This window comes from Pelmatolapia mariae, linkage group LG9 (assembly GCF_036321145.2).
Source record: "Pelmatolapia mariae isolate MD_Pm_ZW linkage group LG9, Pm_UMD_F_2, whole genome shotgun sequence".
NCBI classification, from domain to species: Eukaryota; Metazoa; Chordata; class Actinopteri; order Cichliformes; family Cichlidae; genus Pelmatolapia; species Pelmatolapia mariae.
In genome coordinates this window covers 12095199-12119825 of record NC_086235.1, presented here as the reverse complement: position 1 = coordinate 12119825, position 24627 = coordinate 12095199, and the positions used below count along the sequence as shown (strand labels likewise).

The following is a 24627-nucleotide window of genomic DNA, read 5'->3' as shown; positions in this document are numbered from 1 at the left end:
TGCATCGAGGCTGTTTTGGAGGAGGATCAGTTTGAAAGTTGAACAGCTGGAAACAGACAGTTACTTCTGCTCCTCTTTTTCTGAGAGATGAGGAAAGAGGGAGGAGAGGATGCACGAAGAGAGCCAAGAAAGGAGTGAAAGAGTTTATTGGCAAGAGAAAGAACAACTCTGAGCCCCAAGTGGTGATATCATCCAGCTTTATACACGCTACATAGGGCTTAATTTATTCATGCTTAATTTATGCTACAGCAGTCGTGTTTGCTGAGGTATTTGCTTATGGAGAGGCTATGTAGAGGGGTTTTAACCACCGCAAACATGCCACTGTGCATTGCACCAAAATCCCAACTGCACAGTGCTCGATGACGCTTTGCGTTCATTTAATGCTGATTGTTTGAGCCCAGACAGGCAACGCAGTGTTAGGAAAGTTCACCTGACATGGGAAAAGAGTGAAAAAACCTCAATGATAGAAACAAAGTACAGAATGAAAAGTATGGACAGTGGCTGCAGTAAACACTTTTCATTATTTTTAACATTGTTTAAATGAAGCTTTTTGTATGTTACAACTTCAATCTACAGCCAGCTGATTGACCCAACAACAAAAGCAAGAGTAGTTCACAGACGGTTGTACCACATTCGGTATTTCCAATACTGCCCCATCTGACAACAGGTGCTCTCTGCAGTTAGACAGATTGCACGAGTACCTGCAGAGAGCTCTACAGTCAGCAATAAAGAGCTGATGAATATCAACAACAAAAACCCACATGGCACAGACTGTTCATCAAGCAGGGCTCTAACAATGACGGTAACAACAAAGTTTGTAGCTAAAGTTCTGATTGGCTAGCAGGTCTTAGCCTTAGTATCCTGATAAGATAAGATAAGATTGATCGCACGGTGGGGAAATTTGTGCGTTATTTGTGCATTATATTCAAGGTTAAAAGAAGCTTTACTTTCAGACTTCTGTGTTTTGTAATCGATTGAGTTTTAGCCTAAAAAAGCAGCTGCTCCAGTCCATTAATTTGCTATTTTTTGATTGTTGCAAAGTTACTTGCATCTTCCCAAAACAATCCAGCAGTCCAATCGGAGAGCAAATGTTTAAAACAAATTCTCCACTTCAATGAAACCTCAAATACAGCCATTACTACTTGTCACAATGATGTTAAACTACATTGTTTATCCTAGTTCAGCTTTAGGTAAGTGTGTGATTCGAGGCTGTCCCAGATGAAAAATGACCAACGTGAAAGACTTTTGTCAATATTTTAATCATGGTTCTACATCACAAAGTGAGATAGCTTCAAATGTGGGTAACTATAATTTGCTAGCAACCAGTATGCTGATATTAAACAGTGTAGATGTACAGTATGTGGCCTTAAGTTGGGTAAAATAATAGAACAGAATAGAAATTGTAGGTACAATGGAATTGTGGCACAAGAAACACTGAAAGCAGAGGAATCTTTTGCTCTTTCTAAAAGTTGTTGTAATGCAGCTACACTGGCATTTTTAGTCCGGATATTACAAAAATATTTTGTTTCCACAAGGCTTTGGCAGGACGCCAGTGGCTATGACTCATGGGACAAAACAGCAGTAATTTAGTCTCAATTAAAATGACACTGAAATTGAATTGCAGGGGAAAGAAGCCTCACATTTCTATTGGTCTATAACCCTGCATTGCCCTTAAAGCTACTATAACACCAATATAAGTCCTCCTCGATTAAATACATCACTTTATGTACTTTAGACAGCCTGAAAGGGTTACTGGAAATCATTATTCATAAATTAAACACAGACCAAGATATACAAGATTTGAAATGATGCTACAGTGAGTTGCTTTACATCTTAAATGAAACTGTAGCTCCTGGTGATCTATGTACGTACGTCAGCGCTGGTTTTAAACCACAATAGGTAGGAGAAACCTAACAGATTGTTTCAGCAGTGAAATGAACTCCCCTCAGAGACCAAAAAAATTCCTGAATAAACACACTCTGCCTCCCCGGCTCATTCTATTTCTTTGAAACTCTCCTCACGTTTCACAAATAAAATCTTAATGACAGAGAGCCCCCCCCCCACCCCAAAAAAAAAACAAAAACCCAAAAGCTGCTTTGTGATAAGGATTTCTTTCCACTGTTGTGTAAATGGAACATCTTGTAGTCTGTCCGTCTGATGAACTTGGATAAAAAACACATCACGAGAACAAAAGGTTAAAAAGTGGCAAAGAAGAGGACTATATTTTGTTTTTAAAGTCACAGGTCATGTGCTTTTCTAGTTCAGCCACCGGTCGTGGGTTGATTTATTCGGGAAAAGTACTGTTGGCATGTTTTCTAAAATGAACTTAGGTCTCTTCTTATTAAAATGTAATATTCTGACAGTTCACTGAAGACGTTTCAGATAGATATCTTGATGACATAACAGATATTTTCTGACCCAGACTAATACAAACTATTTCCCCCATAGATATGCAAAAAAATGCTTTTACACTAAGCTATTTTCTTCATCATATCTGCAGTTGCAGTGTGATGAACAAAGCTGAATTACAAAACAACAAATCATAGATAATGGGGACGAAAGTGCTGAAGCATTTACTGGTTTATTTTCTTTTATAACAGCACTGCTTGCACAGGCCAGCGTTGCACATGGATTTGATTTCTCAGCACTTCTCCATAACACGTACTTGCTATAAATGCACAGGGATATTTTTAACTACCGTGAGGGATTTTAGCCTCCACCCTTTAATATTTACTATTGTTTGATTTCTCATCTTTATAGGGAAAGAATTGGCAGCCGTAATCACAGGTGCACTCAGTTTAAATCATTCAAAAATGAGACTACTAGCCCTGGTGCACATATGTAAGTAATATACAACCTGTGATTTAGGAGCTCTCATAGGACAAAGAAGTGCTCATGAGTAGACTTGGTCATTCATTTCTCGCCTCCCGTGGCAGTTGTAAAGCTGCCAACGAAGACTATTGTGTTCATGTCTCAGATGTAAAGTCGGCAACTGTCCAAACACCACATTTGTTTCTGCAACTAGCCGTGGATTCAATATTCATTTCAAAGTCATTGATCCAAACCCACTGACGCTTGGGATGAGGAATAAGCACAGCAGAAATACAGCTGTTGTACAGAGCTGACAAAAGACAGTGTAGGAAGTAACGAAGCGCTCACGTGGCTAGAAGGGACACAAACAAGCACACATCGACACTTACCACAAACCTCTGCAGGCCCGTACCCCCGGCATTCCCTACAAAGATCCCTGAGCTGGACTCGAAGGTCAGAGGCTGAGCACTCCTGATGAAGGCAACCCGGTGGTATTCCTCACAGTCCATGTAGAGGCGCACCTACGTGTTGGGACAAGTGCACATGCTTGAGCTTTAAAACCATGTGAAAAAAGGGAAAATGTAATTGTATGGAATAGATGATCTGTGCATTTAGGCACACAGTAAGTGTATGTCTGAATTTTGTGACATAATAGTCACATGTAAGGTCTGAAAATGAGAAAACTATTTAGCAGCCTGTTGCCATGTTGGTGTTTTAAAACCACATATGACAATACAGTAGCAACTTGCCAATCACAAGGTAGGCTGACCTAAAGAATATCACGCTTTATTCATTCTTTTGACTCTAATGCAGACTATAATTTACAAAAACAGCATCACACACAAAAAAGGACTTTAAACTATAGATTGAGACCACAAACTCAGAAAAGTGTTTCCTGAGGTCACAGATAAAGATGCTGATTGATCATTTTTCCATAAACTTTTATACCCTCAGACTTTGTTTTAGAAACATGAGTCACCCCCTGCTGGCCTTAAGAAATAATGCAGGTTTAAGATGCTTGTGATTCACTTTTCAGACCTTGAAGGTATATCTACCTTATGTATAGTGTCTATGTACAGAAAGGAATTGGATTTATCCAGAAAGTGCAATAAAGTGCAGATGCACAGCAGTCACACAGCTCAGTTTCAAACAGCTTGTCCACAAAGAAAGCAAGTCGAGGTTATGTTACAAATCAAGTTGCCAAATCCCACTTTAACATAGCATAGAGTACAACAACAGATAAATAACACACTGAAGCACATCTTTAATCACCTCTGAACCCTGCACAGTGAGTGTAAACCTCGCCCATCTTCCTGTCAGGTCGCCCATTTTGAATGAAGCAGCTTCCTGGGTGCGGCCTCTTGTTTCTGCATCGGTGTAGTACAGCATGACTCTCTGGGACCCATCCTCCACTTCAGACAAAGCCACACCTAATTGTACAATCTGAAGAACATAAAACATGTAGAAAAGCTTTAATAGTTTCCTGGAAGGGAGCAAAAAACAAAGAATAGATGAGGTAAACAGTGTCCTCACTTTCTGATATGCATCGGTGATGGCAAACAGCACGCCGCCTTGCCGGGTGGTCGGTTTGGCTGTGACTGTGATAGCAAAGTCGTGATAGAACGGGTCGGGGATGAATGACTTTGTAAGCCGCCCCACGTTGGCCTCCGGGCCGAAGCTGTAAGCGGGGTAACCCTCGAAGCCTGTGACGAAGGAGACGGAGGGAGGGAGGGGAATGCCAATTAACTCTGTCAGGTCCAAAGCTCCCCGAGGACCACGGTCTGCAAAAGACGAGCAGAAAGGAGGAAGAATCTTGTTAGAGGAGGGAAAAAATATAATACTCATCCAAAAAAAACCCCAAAATAAAACAAGAATTAACACAAACTGATGTCAGGAAATTCAGACCAGGACATTGTCCAAACATTGGACCAAATGCGGAAACACTACCTGAGTCTAATTACTTCATATATAGGTAAGAGAGATCTGTGAGCAAATAACTGTGTTTATATACAAACACATACAAAAGCTCGCAACACTGAAATTCATTTTCTAAACATTCATATGCAAACGCTGATCAAAAACACTCACAAACATCACTAGAAATAATAACTGGCCTTTGAGATGAGACACTCCAGCTTTTGGCACCTAGCTCTTGACAAAATAATCAAGCTGCCATGTGTTATTTGGTGTGCTCTGTGTTTTGATGGGTGCTTGAAGGTGATGGAGTACACAGCCCATAGAGGCAGTGGGCTAGTGGCAGTCTACAGCTCATATTTACTTCTGGGCCCCCTAGTGGGTTAATCCACTGGGGTCAGAGAGAAATGTTGCTCTAAAACTCCAAGCATTCCACAGCTGTGGACAGAGAGTGTAGGTGTGCTGCACTCATCATGTGTCATCATTCGGCTGCCGAGACCACTGAAAAGATAAATGTATAAAAATGATAATTGATGTACAGAAAAGTCGTCCGTTTCAAGCCTTCTAACTTCTGTCTTTAAACATTCTGGAGTTTGTCAGACATAACCAATAAAGTTTGAGAAGGAGCTTCCATCCCAACCATCATTATCATCGCTGCACAGTATGCATGGATGCACGACTCTGCCACAATGTGTGTGGTGACTAACCCCCCTCCCCACCAAATAACATGAAAACCCATTTAGCAAAAGCTCACAACGCTCTCCGTTTGTCACAAATGTGCAGGCCGTCTCCCCCACACCTGGTTCTCTTTAGTAGGAAGACCCTAGGAACAATCATCTGTTCTTTCAGTGCGTATGGGCAACGGGATATAGAGCTTGGGCATCTGGAAGGCATTAAGCAAAACTAATACACACATGCTGTGCAGTGGCAGCTCCTGTAAATTAGACGTACCGTGTGGCGTGTGTACGTCTATGTGCAGAGGAGCGGCGAAGACAAAAGAGGGGGGAAAGAGAAAGAGAGGCCGAGACAGCGAGTGCAAGCATGATGTGTGCGTGGCCGTGTGTGGCCAGTAAATCTCCCCGCTGGAGGCCAGGCACACTTCTTCCCCCTCCTTCATTAATTGGATTGAAACTGCTACAGACTGTGGCAATTAAAAAATAACAGCGAAGAGGAACCCACACCCCTCTCCTGTGTAATGCCCACTGGAGCCAAGCTCTGTAATTTCACTACCAGGTTAGAGTTACTTTTACTGAAATGGGATACAAAAGTTGGTCTCCTCTTTTTTCCACCATTTCCTCAAAGATCTTTATCTGCACTGACACGTCAAAATATGCCATTTCAGATTTTCTTGACTTTGTGTGAGTCGAAGATTGCAAAACTTAGCCAATTTTTCATACAATAGTGACATGTAAATCCCAAGCCATGCCCTAAAATGTAACCTGCTATGTCATTATTGTACACTGGAGTTGTCATTAGGTAACCAGAAGACTAACAAAATATCGCCCAATGTCCATCTTTCATATACAGTCTATGACGTCATTGTAGTTTTATCATTACTAGATTCCTACACCAGCAAAGCCAAAAGGTATCCATCTAAGTAATCTGATTGCATTGTAATGTAAGATTGTCCTATTTGGAAGTGAAAGTGATGTAAAAGAAGTGCATCCAAACTCACTAAACAATGTCAGCGTGTACAGCACAGTAACTTAGTTGTAATGTTTTTTTAAGAGGACTTTAACCAGGAGCTGTAATTATTAAGATGATACATTAAAATTCAAGAAAGCTTAAACAAGCACTGAGAAATATTTTCCAAGTATTCTTTGACCCATTTCTGATTCCAAAAAGATCCTTGGAATCAGAAAATCGGTGACTGGATTGTTGGCTGCTTCATCTCCAGACGTGAACATTGCTCTATATCTTCTCTCTGTTGTCAGCGGTTAAGGTTCGCCAAAGAACTTCTGCCAAAATTCCCACAGAGCTGCCTGTCACTCGCTGCCTCTTTTGCCCGAGAGTGACTTCACTGCAGATGTTCCTCCACTAGGTCAGACAGCTGGACAGATCACCATGGAAATGTGACTACACTCACTGTGTTAGCTCTAGTTCTCATGATGCAGCAAGACCCTGTGATTGTACTGCGTCATGCATGATCCCAGTGCCACATTTGTAAGCCGGCAGCTGATCACGTCAAAGGAATATTCATATCTTACCACTGTGAATAAGGAAAGTAGAGCAGTGAAAATTTAAAACATCCCAGAGCAAAAAATGATGTCAGCTGCGAGAACCTTGTGACTAATTCCGGTCGGGGTGTGACTCTTCTCAGACTAATCTGCTTTGGCTCAGTCTGAGCACCATCTGTACTGGAACAGGGCACGAGAATGAGAGCAGAGGAAGGCTCAGGAGATACAGTGCAAGTCCTCCAGCTAGCTAGCATTCACAGTAATAACTTCAAGGTGTATAAATGAACTACAGTGCTGCCACATGACTGAGTCACAGAGGAATAGTACTGGGTTTAGTCAGGTGAACTCCCTTTTCTTAAGAAAAAGGGAGGGAATTAGGAAGAAAATGAAAAGCAAAGCAAATGTTGTTAATTTCACAAGATACTGTTTGCTCACAGTGCTTCTAAACAGCTGGGTTTAAATGTAAATAAAGTGACAGACTTTATATTATATTTCCAGTTTAGGATTTCATGTTATTGTAAGGAGGCAGCACAGTGGTGTGGTGTTTAGCACCATTGCCTCACAATAAGAAGTTATTGGGTTTAAATCTAGATGAACAGATGGATGGGTCTCAGCAGCAAGCAAATGCTTTTCTCTTCTATATGAAGAAAATTCATTACACTGAAAATCGTCTATAGATGGCTCGACTAACGGCAGCTTCAGAAGGCAGAAGGAATGGGAAAGGCTTCAATACTAAAGAAATCACTATATCAAGTGGAGGAAGAAGGGCTGAGGAACAGTGTGAATTACAACTCTCCAATGTAGCCATATATTGTAAAACTAAAGTGTTCTTTCACAAGGAAATGAATGTGTAATCAAACGTGTGTGTTTGATGTGTGTGTGTGTATCTTTTCTGTGTGTTTACAGAGAAGCTTGTGTTTGCCTGTCTGCTTTCTGTCCAAATGAGCAACGCTCTATCCAAACACTGCTATCTCTGCAAGACAGAGGATGAGTCATTCTCTGAATAGAAGAAAGTGTCTTTAAGAGTGACTTCAAACTCATGAGAAATGTTGGCATTTTCCACAAAATTATGGCCTGGATAACAATGTCACATCGCTGGTGCAAGTCATACTTGCAAGGCAGCTGTATGATTGTGTCAGATTTTTCTGCCATTTCAATGATATATCAACCTGACACAGATTATATTCAGGGAAATGTTTCAATAGTTTCATGGAAAAACTGAAGAATTCTGATTTCTTGGTTCTGTGTGCAGTGCTGGTATTCATGGTGCAGAGCTTTGGTGCATAACAGTGATGCCACCAGTGGAGCAGGCGTAAATGAACCCTTCCACTGTATCTGGGATGGTAGCTGGGATAATCAGCACATGTCCTTGTGGTGTGTTTGCAAAAGGGGGAAAAAGGGATTGCATCCATCCTTTCATAACTTATAACTTGACTTACAAGTAACAAATCAATAACCAGCTACCCATCCATGGGTGACTCCAACTTCACCATCTTAAACAAGTTAACTAACTATTAGACACATGAACGAGGTCTCCACTTGCTACAGGCTTTGGTTGGTGCATGCTTGCAGCAGATCTCCAGAGCAGGTGGAGGACTACTGTTGCTAGTTGCATTGCATGATTGTAAAGTGGCAATATATCAAAAGAAACAAAAAAAGACCAAAAAATGACAAGCCATGTGACTTCTTCCTAATGATTGTGTTAAAAGACACAGGACTCGTAATAATCAGTAAGACAGTACCAAATTCCACAGGCTGAAAATGAAAATAAATGCAACCGTACATGCATCTGTGCAACTAGTTTTCTTATTAGAGAAAAGCCCTCCCCATACTGGACCCAAAATAGAGCAACGCTTTAATAAATCACTTGAGTGCACATGTGGGTAGCGTGCCCATGTCCACGGTGATTGTTTTTGGTGTGTAAGAGATTAGAAGAAGAAATATAATGGTTAGGAGGCCTTAGCTGGTTTTCATACCAAATGTATAATCTGTATTTCAAAGATAAAACTATTTATTAGTGGCAGTTTATTTTATACGATCAGGAAAGCACACAGTACATTAAAACAGAAAAATGGGGAGATAAATGTTCATTTTAGCAAATATTTTACATTAAAAATGTTAACATAATATAGTGTTTTCTCCTAAGTGAATTTGCTGGTTGAATCAAAATATCCATGTCATGTCATGGAGATTTTGATATTTTAATATGGGGGCAGCATGGTGGCGCCGTGGTTAGCACCGTTGCCTCACAGCAAGAAATTCCTGGGGTCAAATCCACCATCTGGCCTTTCTGCGTGGAGTCTGCATCTTCTCCTTGTGTCTGTATTGGTTTGCTCGGCTGCTCCGGCTTCCTCCCACAGTCCAATGACATGCATGGGGTTAGGTTAATTGGTGATTATGAATTTGCCATAGCGTGAGTGAGTGAATGATTGTCTGTCTCTCTGTCTTAGCCATGTGACAAGCAGGTGACCTGTCCACGATGAACCCTGCCTGTCACCCTGCGGCAGCTAGGATAGACTCCAGCCTATCCCCTGTGACCCTGAACTGGATAAGCGGAAGAAAATGGACTGATGGATGGATGGAAATCAAAATATGCAAATAGGAGTCCATCTGAGTAAAAACAGATGAAATTAAACCACAGATCTCCGCAAAAGTGAATGAAACACTCCAAGTAATGCTTTGTGCTTCTTTTTTTCTTAAACTGATGCCATCTGTTTAATAAATCACACATTTACACACAGACTCGCATAATTATGTAAAAATTCACTTAAAGCCTACTTTCACACCCCTTCTTTAATACACTAAATTTGAAAAAAAAAAAAAACTACATTTATGTTATTTGGAAATTGTAAAAAAGATGCTGGAGCAAAATTGTTAATAAATAATGTTGAAGTAGAGCAAGTTTCTCATACAAAATTTCTGGTTGTGATAATAGATAACAAAATCTGCTGGAAACCTCACATAAAGCATATACAAGCTAAACTGTCAAGAAGCATCTCTGTACTGAGTAAAGCTAAACATTTTTTTGCCTTCCAAATCACTCCGGGTACTTTACTGTTCACTTACATTGTCATATTTGGAATACTGTGTGGAAATCTGGGGAAATACATACAAAACTTCACTTCAACCATTATGTAAAATTCAGAAAAAAGCAATCAGGATGATTACTAAAGCAGGATTTAGAGGCCACACTAACATTATGTTCTTGAAATTAAAAATCCTGAAGTTTATGGATCTTATAAAATATAAAACTGCAAAAAATTATGTACAAAGCCAGATACAATATGTTACCAGGAAATGTACAGAGGATGTTTTTTGACAGAGAAGGGGACTATGAATTGAGGGGAAAATTAAATCTGAAGACTCTTAGTGCACGGACAAAGGTTAAAACCTTTTGTGTTACTATTTGTGGGGTAAAACTGTGGAACAGTTTTACTGTGGACCTACAGCAATGTTCAAGCATTAGTCAGTTCATAAAGATGTTTTGAAAACTGCTTTTGGAAGAATATGAAACTGATAAAGTTGATCACCCATTGTTTATATAACTATGCTAAATTGTATCTAAATTATATCTATCACTGTAGCTATGTTTATACATGTCCTCCTTGTTTATTGTGAGGGGTAAGTGATGATGGGAATTAGGGGTAACAATGAATAGTGGGATTCAATAGAATGTTGAGCATGTGGTAGGGATTAATAAGTATGTTATACTTCTTCCTACTCCATTTCAGACTTTTAGACGCTGTTTTATTTTATTTATTTTCTTTTTTTGTTTTGTCTGAGCACATATGTGTGTATTTACATATATATTCGTATTTGTAAATGCAAGTATGTGTACTTGTGTATATATTGTTTTTTTTCTGTATATGTCTGAAATAAAGATACAATAACAATAACAATAACGGGGTCAGGGCACTTCCATCACCCACAGCTAGACAAATAACAGCAAACACTGGAACACTCTCACACTGACAAAATACATTGTATGTCTGGTGGGTGTATGCACCTTGAAATGGATCTTTTTATTTTCTTAGGAGTCACAAAAATGTGGTGATGATGGATACAGTCTGAATGATGCCAGTCAGAGTTACTGAGCTGTCAGTTAGTCTGCAGCAGTTTGAAATGAGCTGTCACATCTGATCCAGGACTTTAGAATCTAATCAAACCACTCAAATCTTTTCACATACTATGACAGGAATCTCACCAGATCAGACACATATTATATATGTGCACAAAATCTTCTCTCAGCACAATAATCCCATGACAAATGACTCAAACTTTATGCAACTACTTAGAGATGAAAGGCGTTGCTGTTACACAGCAACTTCTCTGTGGCTTGGAGTCACACCACATCTCACAGAACACTCATCTCTCCCGGACTCGAGCTCGCCTTGAAATCATTTTAACCCTTCACTTTTCCCAGACACCTTTTAGCTTTAATGAGTCGCACTGTTACTCAGAGAAAGGCTCATACAATCCCAGCGAGAGTCCTCTCTCGCCAGCAGAGTTTTAAACATTAAATATCAGATTTTCCTCTAAATGAAAGGAAGACAGCTGCTAACAATTTTGTCACCAGGCAACAAAAAATCTAGAGCCAAAAAATTATTAAAGTGAATGACGGCTAATTCAAAAGATATGAAATCAATTGCAGATATGCATGACTGGTAATTGTTGTAAAAGTTTGTTTGTCATATTTCCAGCTTTAGTGCTTGGGTTTGATTTAATGCTCAGATCAGATTTTGCTGCTCACGTTGATTTGTGGTCATTGTCAGATTCCTGTGTTAACCAGTCACGGTCCTGAACTGACCAACATGAGCAACTAGACAACTTCTCCTGCTTTATGCTGTTGTACTGACATAAACACACAGGCCACTGAAGCTCCAGTAAAAAAAACGAAAAGGTTTCCAGTTGATGTGCAGCAGAAGCCATGGCAGAGAGGATGAGGATAGAGAAAGACAATCCATTAATGACGGCTTTTTTATGGAGCAATGTCTGCTTCTTCTGGATGGGTGTATGTGTGGATGCAGAGGGAGAAGCCAGGAGGTTTTGGATCATGATCTGATTGGATGAAATCAGTTTCAGCAAAGCCAAAATTTAAGGATGTGAAGGAGCACTTAACTACATCTGTCTACATAAGTCTCCTGGCAAGGCTGTTCCGTTAAGCGAGTGACATAAAAGTCAAATGAATTCTGATTTTCAGATTTAAAAAAACATTTTGAAAAAGTGTCACATATAAGGATCAAATTCAGGCCATAGAGAAACATTCTCTCTTTCTCTTTTATGGACTGTGACAGTTACTTAAAAACGGTTTAATTTGGAAAAGGGGTATATAAAATTCCCAGATAAACATGAATTTCCATTATTTTTCCACATACACTACAAGTGGTTGGGCCTCCTAGGGTATAATGAAGACCACCCACATGCAATGGATTTATACTCAGTTACAGACAACTCGATCAGTTTCCTACAGGACAATCCTCACAATCTCATTTTGAAACGATGAGATGTTTATGAGAGCCAGTTAGCTCTGGTTGTTCCCGTCTTGTGTTTCCCTACAAGCAGGCTGCTCGGGATGTTGTGGTGCTCCTTGATAAAACCTAGATATCAGCTGTCAGCTGGTCTTTGTTTTTCTCTGGCTATCCAATCCTACTGTAGCTGAAGGGCAACTCTAACCAAAGACTGAAAAAAGTGCAGATCTGTTACCACGACACTGAGTTCACTGATGCTGCTAAGCACAACAAGGAGTACTATCACCAGACAGACAGCTGGAGCTTGTCAGAGGGAGGAGGAGCTTACTGGGGAGGTGGTTGATTGCTAATCCATCACTCATTGTCACAAATATAAAGTGCAGTTTGGCCACCTTTTAAGTCATGATTTCCCTCTCTGTCTTGCTAGATAAAAAAAAGTCACATCTCACATCCTTTGATTCAAAAGTATCACAATTTTTAAATGATGTCAGCCATGCTGGGAGAAATACAAAATTTCTGAGACTACACAGCGCTGCCAGGTATGAGACTAGGTCAGTGTCACTATTAAGAAAAACGCAGCAGGAATGAGAGTCAGTAGATCTTGTTTAGGGTGGTGTTGGAAATTTCACTTCTCTCTTTATCAACATCTGACACAGAGAATAAGCCTGCATGTGTGTGGAAGCGTGTCTCTCTTGATTTTAGACATTGCACTTTGCTTCTTGTAACATTTATGTTTGTAATCCTCGAAAAAGGGCACATCCTGTTGTTAATTCCACCAAATCTAATTGCCATGCTCGAATTATTTATTTTTAAAAGCTTTGTGACCTCCACATTCTCCCTCAAATCCCTTGAATGACACGCTCATGCTCTTGTGGGTTTATGAGACATATAACTCTAAAGAATGAGGCAGAAAGTGATAAGCGTGTCATGGACATGTGGCTGTCGTGTTCAAGGAGAAATGCGAGGTTCGTATGTCTCAGGAATGAAGTAACACCTGCATGTGTGGCTCTCCTGTATGTTAGGAATGCGATGCTCAGAAAAAAAGAAGCCTGTGTGCACAGGAACAGACTAATGCACAAAGAATGCCTCAAAGTCAGCAAGCTACCAGATTTGCTCAATTCGGTGCGGCATTTCAGACGAGGTTTATCCGAAACAGACAGCTTGTGGTCGATACTGCATCTTTATTTATTGATCCCAGAGGGGAAACGGATTACACGGTGTTGCAAGCACCTCGCTGCAGCAACCGAACCACAAGCCACACATGGAGACAATACTGTGAAGATTATGATTTGTATGGGAAAATGTCTCCTACTGTTTAAAGTCTGGATTCACCCAAATATTGGGAAAAGTCTTTCAAATGCTATTTAGCCACAAAGATATAGGTTTGGTTTCTGTCTATTGTAGAGCCAAACCGAATCTTGTTTGATGCACTAAAACGAAGAAATGTGTTTCAGATTCAGTGTTCTGTAATCCCGTTTTCCTTCTGTACATTACTGCAGGTATAAAGTCAGGATTGCAACAGAGTACTGTAAATTTCCCCTAGATAAACCATGAGGGAGCACAGTTACAATAGAGTCCTTCATATATTCAGAAAGGCAAACAGACATCACAGCCAAACGCGGTTTCCAAAGGGGGAATTTACCTCTTACAGCTTTAATGTACAGCAGAAGCATGAAAGGAGCTTGTTCCCAGCCCCCCAAAATGTCAGGATGACCAGGGAGTTTTCTTCATCTAAAGAGACTTTTGCAAAAGTTACCAACCTTTGCAAAAGATGAAATCACACAACATGAAAACTATTGAAAATGTGTAATATTTAATGTTTTGACTTTTTTCCAATGATGACAAGCAGTTGACTCCAACAGTCCTCAAAGTGGCAAGATATTTTCCACAATAAAGCCAACAATGAGTTCATGCTCTAATAGCCCCTGAAAAAAGGACATCAACAGCACAGCTGATTATCCTATAAAATGGAAACAGCTTTTACAGCCATTTAAATTTCAGCAGCTTGTAAGACGAACCAGATGGTTTACAGGAATCGGAATAAATCGTGGCATCCACGCTCATGGAAAAGAGCCATGTGCGTATCTACTGGTATTTTAATTATATATGAAAAAACCTTTACACCGTTTCTTCCCTTATTAAGACTCCATTTGATCACTTTTACTAACATACAGGACTATATAGTGGAGCCAGCCTCCACCAGACAAGTGAGAGAATCAGACAGCAAAATTATTAGGCAATTTTCTGTTCAAACTTTTGGAAACTTTTGAAATAACAGAGGAAGCAGGATGCAACACGCGTTGCCTGATATTGAGTAAATGAGCTGCAATTCCCTATCAATGGCTGATTACATGCACAAAGTACTCATGTTGCAGCTGTGCAGGAAATAAACTTCAGTAATCCAGTTGGAGAAGGAAAAAAAGGACCTGCCTACACAAATTTATTGTTACCAGTAACGTCACTGGCAATCACATCCAAATATTGTGTGCAGGATTTCATAACAAATCAGTTTTCCATGACCCATTATCTTCTTGGCTTGGCATCTAAAACAAAACCTCTGCCCACATCCTCAGATAAGTCCTGCTCAGAGCTTTGGTCATCACTGGTACTTTGGTGCTGTCTGAACGGTCTCGGTATGCAGGCATAAGCTGCTAGTTCACATGAGTGATAAAGGAAAAGCCATCCTTCTGTTTTTTTTTCTGCTTATCCAATTCAGGATCACGGTTGGCTGGAGCCTATACCAGCTGTCATAGGGCAAGAGATACTCCCTGGACAGGTCGTCAGTCTATTAAGGGACTAACACAGAGACAGATAACCATTCAAATTCACACCTTTGACTGATTTAGAATTACTAATTAACATAACATGAATGTTTTTGGACTGTGGGAGGAAGCCAGAACCCACGCAAACATGGGGAGAAAACACAAACACCACACAGAAAGGCCCCGGCCTTCCAGTAAATTCAAACACAACACTGTGCCATTAAAGGATAAATAAAAGAAAATGCAATTAGTTCATTCAGCAAAGGACAATGAACCCTAAACCAGGAATGTTTTCAAGGAAATTCCACAGTAGTCAAACATAATATAATAATGCCAGGGGGAAATAGGCTGGATGGAGAGCTAATGATAAGTGGATTTTGTCACATACAGTAATACAGTTCTTTAATTTCAGTTTAGTTAGTTTCAAAAGACTGGAAACACAGTGTTTTAGAACCAGTTTTGTTTCTTCAGTGATGATGACTGTTGTTGAGTGCAGGGGCAGCTTCATCTGAAAATCTACAGTAAACAATTGCAAAACTGACGACTCTTTTTAACACGTTTATCCAGCCACAGTTAGTATAATGCAATCTTGAAATTAACTGAAAAGTGTTGCAGTTTTGTTTGAAAAACGTTGTTTTTGTTGCCAGTGAACAAACATTTGCGATCCAAGAAATGACTCGCTGTACCTACCGCAGCAACACGTTCTCTCTGAACCCCGTTGATGCCATCTGCAGTATTAAAACCACCAAGCTGTGATTCGTTATTACAGAGACTACACACCGTGATGCTTTTCTGCTTGTCTGAAAGCTTTATGAAGACAACTGTCAGCACAGGTGAAAAGTGTCCAGTTTGTGGACCTCACCTCAGTTTTTCACAGAGTTTAAAATGAAAAAATAAGCTGCGACAGTGAATGCATTACCAAAGTGAAATCTTGTTTTAACAAGTTTCTTTTAAAAAGCCCACACTTTGCACATGGACACAACAGGAGCCTTATGTCTGTTTGGCAAAGTGAGGTCTGGAGTCGGCGTAAAAGGCGCTGAGGAGTGAGCACAGCGCATTCTTGTGTTTCATCCAAAATTCATCTCGGGGAGCAAGGCAGTGAGGCAGACCAGCTTCTCCTCGGCCGGTGGTCTTTGTGGACTATGGCCCACTTAAAATATGTTAATGTATACAGTGGAAAGCTTTTAAAGATGCACTGACTTAGGTTTTTTGATCACCTCTTTGATCAACGCGCCACCCGTAAATTGCTCAGTTTGTACGCTGTTTGCATTAGCATAAAACTGCAGAGGATGTGGACTTGAGTCAAATGGGTTATGCACATTACAAGGTAACCACCGGATTCATTAAATATTCACAAAGCACACAAATAGCTGACTGTTAGGATGCATTACGGAAACTAAAGTGCAAATTTTTTGCCCTTTAGTCTCCCCAAAAGGAAGCAATAATTAAAAATCACGTCAACATCCGTCCAGAAGAAGCTGTGCTGCAGACTGGCCGATGCTTAAGTGGAGTTTAGTGGAAAGACTGCTGCATGTTTTACAAAAGGTTAAAAGGTCTAAGTGTGACTAAACAAGACTGTGGACGAGGAGCATGCAGTGCTTTCTTAATGAAAACAGGGTAAAGCATCTTGGAAGAGGGGGGTCATGAAGGTTAAAGCAGAATGTGCTTACAAGGTCACGATTCACGAGATGTTAGACTTCAAGAACCTTGTTTTTCTATAAAAATGTTAAATTTGCCAACATTAGAGTTGAAAGCTAAGAAACCTATTTGGCTCTGTAATACAAGAATTGAGAGTGTCCTGCAGATCGGGACCTGTTTTGGTCAGAGTATGAACCAGTGACTCAAGACTCTGGAGTGTTCCCTTTTTAAGTCAAAAGACATGACAGGAGCTGGGTCACTGATAAGGGTCTTTTTTCTCCATGCCTGTACAAGCTGACAGATCCGGGGCTGAAGAGAGCCAAAAGACAAATAGTTGTGCAGTCAGGTTAGCAGTGCCAAGTACTCACTGTCTCAGCTGTAACACACATGCATGCAAAAACACTGCAGCCACCTCCCTGCTGCTTCAGAGTTTTTTTTTTTTATCTTAAATCTCAACATGGGGCACCAACTTGGCAGCATTGGCAAGAGAACAGTATCAGCTTTGTAAAGTGAAATATTTCATGAATTTTTGCCTCACTTTTTCACTTAAAGCCCCTAAGGTCAGGTCAGTTTTTAGTGAAACGCCAGGGTTACATGCTGTGTTGAGAGGCACGTTTTTGTTTTAAAAGACACAAAAAGTTCAAATTTGACTTCCTAGAGAAAAAATTATGACTCCTTATTCAATGTAAATAAAGCCTTTGTGCGAGTGATATTCAAGTACTGTTCACAACAGTCAAATTCATTACCCTCTCTTTACATATTTGTCTGACTGAAAAGGCCAAAAACAGCCAGGAGAGAGATAATGTTCCCGACAAGCAGTCTTGCCAAATTTTAAGGTTGCTTATTTAAGAAAAATCTCTGAATCATTAAAAATCCTCAATAGCTGGAATGATATTTTATGCTGATAACACATGGTGGCAAATAAATTCTATGAGAAATAAAAACCTATCACAATATTGGGAGTGAGACAGGAGGACCAAATACAACAGAACCTCGTCTGGCTTTTTCCACACACGGCATTGATCTCCACCTGAATGACATGAAGGCATTTAGATTTCATTAAAAATTGACGCAGCACACAGCAACACCGCAATCAAAGAAAGCTTGACTCAGTATTAAACTTTTGTCTTGTCCTGTCTTTGCTTCAAGAAAAAATTTGGTAGGAATGGACGGCTTTAAGTTAATTAGAGCAACTACAGTCTGATGTTAAAAGCGGATGTCTGCAGGGTTCAGATGTCACGGGGCTCCGTGTAAATGGCATGTTGTTTCGGCTTACCCCAAGCTGTGTTCAACCAGCTGTAGAAACTGCACTCTGACCAACGTGTCAAAATAATAAAATAAAGTGTCAATTTTTGGCAGCTTTCCCCCAGATTGTCTACTGTTCAGTGCAAGGATTACCTTTGCAAAGTATCACTTCACCATGAATAAAGCAGAGAGAATTATGTATTGGTTGTTTCTCAAATGAAATGCGAATGAAGGAGCAACAGCGGGAGAAAGAAAAATACAAAAGAAGACAGGTAGTGATAAGAATGGGTAAGATGGAGACAATCGATCATCAGTTCAAAGAAGCCAAAGAGAAGGTAAAAGGCTTCTTTCCCACTTAATCACCTGCAGCGTATTGCCATTGCTGTGGTTTGTCTCGCCTCCTGTCAGAAAAGAAAAGCAAGAATTGGACACAAGGAATGCTCCCTGGTTAAGAGACTGCGATGGAAATACCGAGTAAGACATACTATAAACTCAGAAGGATCAACATCTGCAACTGAACACAGCCCTGTGACCTTTTCATCTTCATCCATATCAGCTCCTCAAGCCATAAAGAAATCCCTTAAGAAGCCTTTTCCTTGTTTTCCAGGGATGAAGGCCAAGGCTCTGTAGGCAGGCTAAGGTTTGTATTCATCACACAGGAGACACTCATGTAGCTTATCCAAAGTGTTCCTGCAGAGGGAGGGTGTCGGGGGGGGGGGAGGTCTGAGCGATACCATCTGCTTTAGCTCTGCAACGGGAGTTGTTGATTACAGTTTGAAGAACGGGCCGTCGGCCAATCCACTTGCAGTCGAGTCCATTCACTGACTTAAGTGTGGCTGTATCCAGCGGCGCCAGTGGACTGTCACAGTTTAAAGACTCTTGACCATCCCAGCTGACCCAGATGACCTTGTGTTTATTCAGTTATTTCCACTCCATTCACAGACTTGCAGAGCTGCAGTTTTAGTAAGCAAAACCCTTAAGAGGTTCTTGTTTGTCATACAAACAAGGGCAAAAAGAGACAGGGTTTGTCATGCAAAAGGCTTTGTACATGACATAAAGAATAAATAGATAATAATAATAAATAATTTTTGGAGTTCATGGGTGCTGCTGGATTTAGCATCTGCCAGGAGAGTATAACCTGTCTAAATGAATGGGCATCTGTGAAAGAGGAGTATGTGAGCAACCCACAAACCTTGGTGTTGGGGTGTTTATTTGTGAACTCAAGGTCCTAGCATGGTACAACAAGGATAGCTCGAAGGTTCTACGCAGAGCTTTGCAGACCCACGTTTATATATTGTAGCCATTTACTGTCATCTCAAGGCTGTATCAAAAATGCAGACTAGTCTTTTAGGTTAGGTCCTGCCTACTCCTTTGTAAACCCCACAACTTCTTTTCAATCAATTTGAACACACTGCTTTTTGGAGGGCTGAATGCAAGTGTCTCTCTCTAGCTTCTGAGTGGTTCTGAGTTCCCATATGCCTTCTCTCTGCATTACCAAAGAGCTAAGATCCCCTGTAAAGAGACACAAAGTGAATCTGCAGTCAGTTAAGGGAATTGCGGTTTATCAGCATGTACAGATATGGTCACTTTAGCAAGGTCCTCACAGAAATGATTTTCCTAGTTTGTTGTAAAGAAATCTGACTGGTCTCAGCCAACACATTTAAAATGAACTGGAGGACGTCATCAATGAGTCCCCTTCTGGGTCAAGAGTTGATTTACTGCATGAAGCCCTTTTGATTTCCACATTACTGTGAGTAGTTTAGCTTGGATCTTCCACAACTCTGTTGCAGCTCCTCCCTCAAAGTTTTCTAAGTTATTGTGTTTGATTTGAGGATTTGCAATTATTCCACTACTTTGTAACCAATGTTTCAATGTGTGCAACAAACTCTCAGACAGAGCTATTCAGGTGGATCTTTCCTCTTTGCTCAGTTGCTAAGTGATCGCTTCTTAAGTCTACAGTAAAAAGCACCACACCAAAGATTCACTGTGGATCAAAAGAAAGGTTTCAGAGCAAACAACTATGCAGCTGTTTTGCATCCCAACAGTTGCTAAATTGGGTCAAAATGCAGTCCAGGTTCATCCTGGGGAGGAAGTGACCCCAATCCTTGACCCCAGTGTCTTACAATAACCGAGAACACTCAGCAGCTGTTAGCATCATTTGTCAGGTCAAAAGCAGGTCGAGCTCATTGGCTTGTTATTTTAGTGTATTTCCACTTTTCTCCTAACGGTTAAGGGTGTCTGAGTCTTTTTAAGGAGAACTGTATGCAGTATGAAGACAGAGATTTTGTTTGTTGCAAACAAGGGTTAGAAATGACAGATGGTATAATTTACCCTAAATCTAACATGGATCTGCAAAAGAGACCGTGAGAAGACAGAGAAGAGGATATGACAATCTTCTTGATTTTGAAAATAAAAATCAAGCAAAGGGCAGGATGAGACAAAGAGTGAATAAAATGTGAGTAAAAGGTGTGGAAATAAGGCTTCAATCTTGCAGTTTTGTTCCCCTTATTTCCCAGGTTTTGAAAGAATGAACAACAGATTGCCTGCTCTTCTTCACCTCTGATACTGGGTATATAAGAGTACACAGATTTGGGATTTTGTGTAAAATAAACTCATAACCACCTTCCCAGCAGTGCAGGTGCAACCAGTGGCTACACTAAATCAGTCAAGCTCCTGAAATACCCGAGAGCCTGTACTGCGTCTGCTTCAGCTGATCCTCAGCAAGATGGATACATTGGCTCTGTTTTTACAGCCAAGGCTATAGCTTTGGACACATTTTATGTTCCATATTGTCAGTGTGTCCATGATAATCCACCGAGACCTTCGGTATCTCAATAAGCTCTCAATAAAAAAAAGAAGAAGAGGAAAAAGAAAAAAACTGACAGATTTTAACAGAATATAGTGGATGCTAATGCAACAGATGGAAAGACTTATGTAAATCAGAGCCATGACATCTTCGCCTAACCCCTTTGACAGTTTTAGGATAAAAAGGGGAAAAAAAGGAGAACAAAAGGTTTTAATTTTACAGAGAAAACCTGTAAATCCTTCCATTTTATAATATAAAATTAGCGTATATTCTTTTTTCAAATAAACTTAAATCTTATAATGAATATTTGGTAAAACATTTATAATGACTAGCTTTCCACCTGCTAGAGAGTTTGGAAAAAAATACAGTGCATATGACTTTTTTTGTTTTGAAAGGGAAATCAAATCCCCAAAATGTAACTTTGTGTCCCTAAAACAACTATTTCACCTCTCTAATAAAGAGTCTTAGACTTGCCAGATGAATCCAGTTGACTTACGGAGCCATTGTTAAAGTAACCTAATCCAAAAGCAAATGTTACAACTGAGCCTTAGTTCAGCAAAGCTGTGTGTGCTAACTGTGTGTACTTTTGCATGGGTGTAAAGCTTTCCAAAATTAGAAACTGGCCTCTCTCCTTACTGACAGTCACTCTATAACAGAGGAGTTTGCACATAGCTGTTAAAAGCCAGAAAAATCCGCAAGTGCTTGCTGGCCCTCTGACAAGGTCTTTGATCCTAACATCTGACCTGGACGTGACTTCCTCATCCAAGACTAACTGACAGCATGACGATGTTGTGTGATTTGCACGTACAGACTTCAGGCTTTACGTTGCGATTCATCATGGAATGGGACTTTGCAATGTCAGTTTTTGACATATTGGAAGATTAAGTTGTCAACTTTGTTTTGATTTTACCGCCAGCCATTGCCATAAATAACCACAGGTGTATTTCTCCCTAGATTCCAAGTGCGAGGCAAAATGAAGGTGAAAATAAGTATTCAATGCCTTTTGTTTGTCAGCAAGCTTATGCAAAAACTAACGAGCCATAATTCATGAGATTTGTTCGAGATGTGGAACATGGGCAAAGGAAGAAACTGTTTAATTTTGGTTTGGATCCAGATTGCTTTGTTTAAAACTGACAGGATATGGCATTAGCCTTGGCAGAGGATGACAACTCTGAGTGCCCTTCAAACTGCTCCAGTCTTTCATGGAGCAGTTTACTCCATGAAATGTATATAAATATAGGTTAGTAAAGCAAATTGGTTTCAGCCCCTCTGCCTTGTACTGACACTACATACAAATTGATAACAAATGTTGAAAATCCAAAACACCTGTCAGGATAGTTTGGGATGAGCAGCGGCCATATGAAATCACAAAGAATTTGCTGCTGTATGACTATACAGCTCTTATTATGGGATGCTTTGATGTAAATATGATCCAAGTTCTTCCAGTCTGATCAGGTTTGACCTGATTGATGAGATAAGTCAGTGATAATAAAAGAGTGTATGAAACAACTGTAGCCATTTATTATTATTATTTCATCCATTCTTATCACTTAGCTGTGACTAAACAATCCATCATGTATCTCTGATGCCATATGACGGTCCAACAGAAAGATTAGCCTAAAATAATGTTCTGTGATCTCTCTCTGCCTGGCTATGAACAATAAAATTGTCAAGTAACCCTCAAGTACACAAAAGAAGACTTCATATATTAGGATAGGGGCTCAGTATGAGTTGCCAGACTTAAGACCTTGGTATGAGGAAAGCAAGAAGAATGAAAGGAAACTTAAATTTCTTATAGCTGAAATATATGGTGTGATATTTCCAGAGCCTGACTCGCATCAGCAAGGCTGATATATCGGTCGATAGTAACAATTTGCCATATCGATACTGACATTTGTAACGGTCAGTAAATGAAAATTTAAAAACTAAAGTAGTAAAGAAGATAGTGGAGAAACTCTTCAACCATGTTATCGAGTGCTGATGTTGCATAGTTTTTTGCTAAAACCAAAACTTTTTCCACAAGTCTTCACAGTCTGGTTAATCTCAAGAAGGTATCAGGGCATTGTTAAGCTGAAAAGATCCAAGACCTTGTCATTTGGATCAAATAGTTGATTTCCAAGCAGAAGCTTTGAAAAATTGTGTTTTTGATTACAGTTCAGTCAGAACAATACGAAGGATTTTACTTCCTCTTTGAAACATTGGAGAAAGACATATTTGCTCGATCTCTACAGAATGAGAGGAAATCAGAAAAACAAACTTTATGCTAGCTGCGCAGCTGATTTGGATTAAAAATTACAACATAATAGAATCATCTAGTTAAAAACTATGTAACTTCCTACCGGACAGACCACTAGGTTTGCCTGACAAACCACAGGCACAATTTACCAGCATTTCACTGTTGCAGTTAATTTAAGGCTCTGCTTGCCAGATACATCCTGCTAACAACCATGATCCTTCCAGTAAAACCATTGCCTGTAACTTCCCCACATTCCCAAGTTCATTGTGCTTTCGTGGGTAAAGACGTCACAATGGAAGGAGGTCCATTTGGGTAGACAGATTACTTCATGCCATGACTATTAATGCTGAGTAAACAGAAAAACACAGCTTATTATCCCATTAAAATATGGTGAAAGCAGCTCCAGTATCGATATAAACTGAGTTTATTGCTCTTTAAAAAATTTTTTAAAATAAAAGCATTAAAAATTATCCAACACGTATTCTGCAAAATGGTGACTGTGCCTAAAACCCCCCCACATTTGGGCGTTGTGGCCCGTTCTGACTTAAAATTGAATAAAATACAAAAGAAGGTGGTGAAACATCGAGGAAATGGCGTTGTTTTGTAGGAACAAAGAACAACATAGTAACTAATGATTGCTTAAATTTATGTGGAACGGCCGGATCTACTTTGCTGTTTTTCCTCCACACTTTGCTATGAGAGGCTGTTGAAATGTTTGGGAGCGACACAATGGAAGGCTTATGGCACTGACAAAACTGGTCTGTCTGACCCAAAATTTGATAAGTAATCTCATGACCCCAATTAAGTTGTCATCTCTGGTTTCTTGTTGATCTAAAAGCCTGGCCAATTATAGTTAATAGGTAGACATTTTCAATTAAGTGCAGTGAAAACATCAAGACTGTTCTCTGGGGCTGAACTTGCTCTTGAGTTAGAAACCTTTTTGGAAAATTGATCTGTTTTTCTTTCTGCTCTGGTCAAAAGAAGCTGTTGAAAGCTTTAGGGGTCTGGGCACCAGCCTGGGATGTCTGATGTTGCCTGAGGCATTGAGTGATGACAGCATTGTTCAACCAAGACCTGAAGAAGAAGAAAAACAAACGTCTCCAAAGTCACCTAGAGAAGTATTTGAAGTTTCTGTCCAAGCCTGTTTGCTACTATACTACTAGCAAAGGGTTTAATCAAAAGAATTATTAAAGATAAAATTAGATTTAACCAGAAACATTTTAAAGAAACTAAAATTAGGAACTTTAGCAGCATAGAGTTCCACTGCCTTTACATACTTAATAAACAAATGTTTAAAATAACAAGAAAAATGTGACTGTATCCTTGTGTTTTATCTCTTGACCTAACACTGAGGATAATCAGAATGTGATAGCAAAGCTAAAAAGCTTTAAGGCTAAATAAAACTACTTTTAGTTAACAAACATATTCATGTTAGCTTTTGGATTGCTTTGCTTGACAGCAAAAAATATATTTCTCATTTTCAAACTGAGATGCTACAAGTACGAATAAATGCAGTGCAACACATCTAAAACACATAAGTTGGTGGAGAAACAATCAAACAAACACTTCT

The 24627-nt window shown here is 39.8% G+C and overlaps 1 protein-coding gene across 1 annotated transcript in view; it reads right to left on the bottom strand.

The window, feature by feature from the left end:
* LOC134634242 (collagen alpha-1(XVIII) chain-like) overlaps positions 1-24627 on the bottom strand; it is a 64430-nt gene that overhangs the window by 26182 nt on the left and 13621 nt on the right. Inside the window, exons 3-5 of the mRNA XM_063483326.1 lie at positions 4345-4592; positions 4084-4254; positions 3201-3332 (exon numbers count right to left, since the gene is read on the bottom strand). Coding sequence (XP_063339396.1) covers positions 3201-3332; positions 4084-4254; positions 4345-4592 — 551 coding nt within the window. The remainder of the gene's footprint in view (positions 1-3200; positions 3333-4083; positions 4255-4344; positions 4593-24627) is intronic.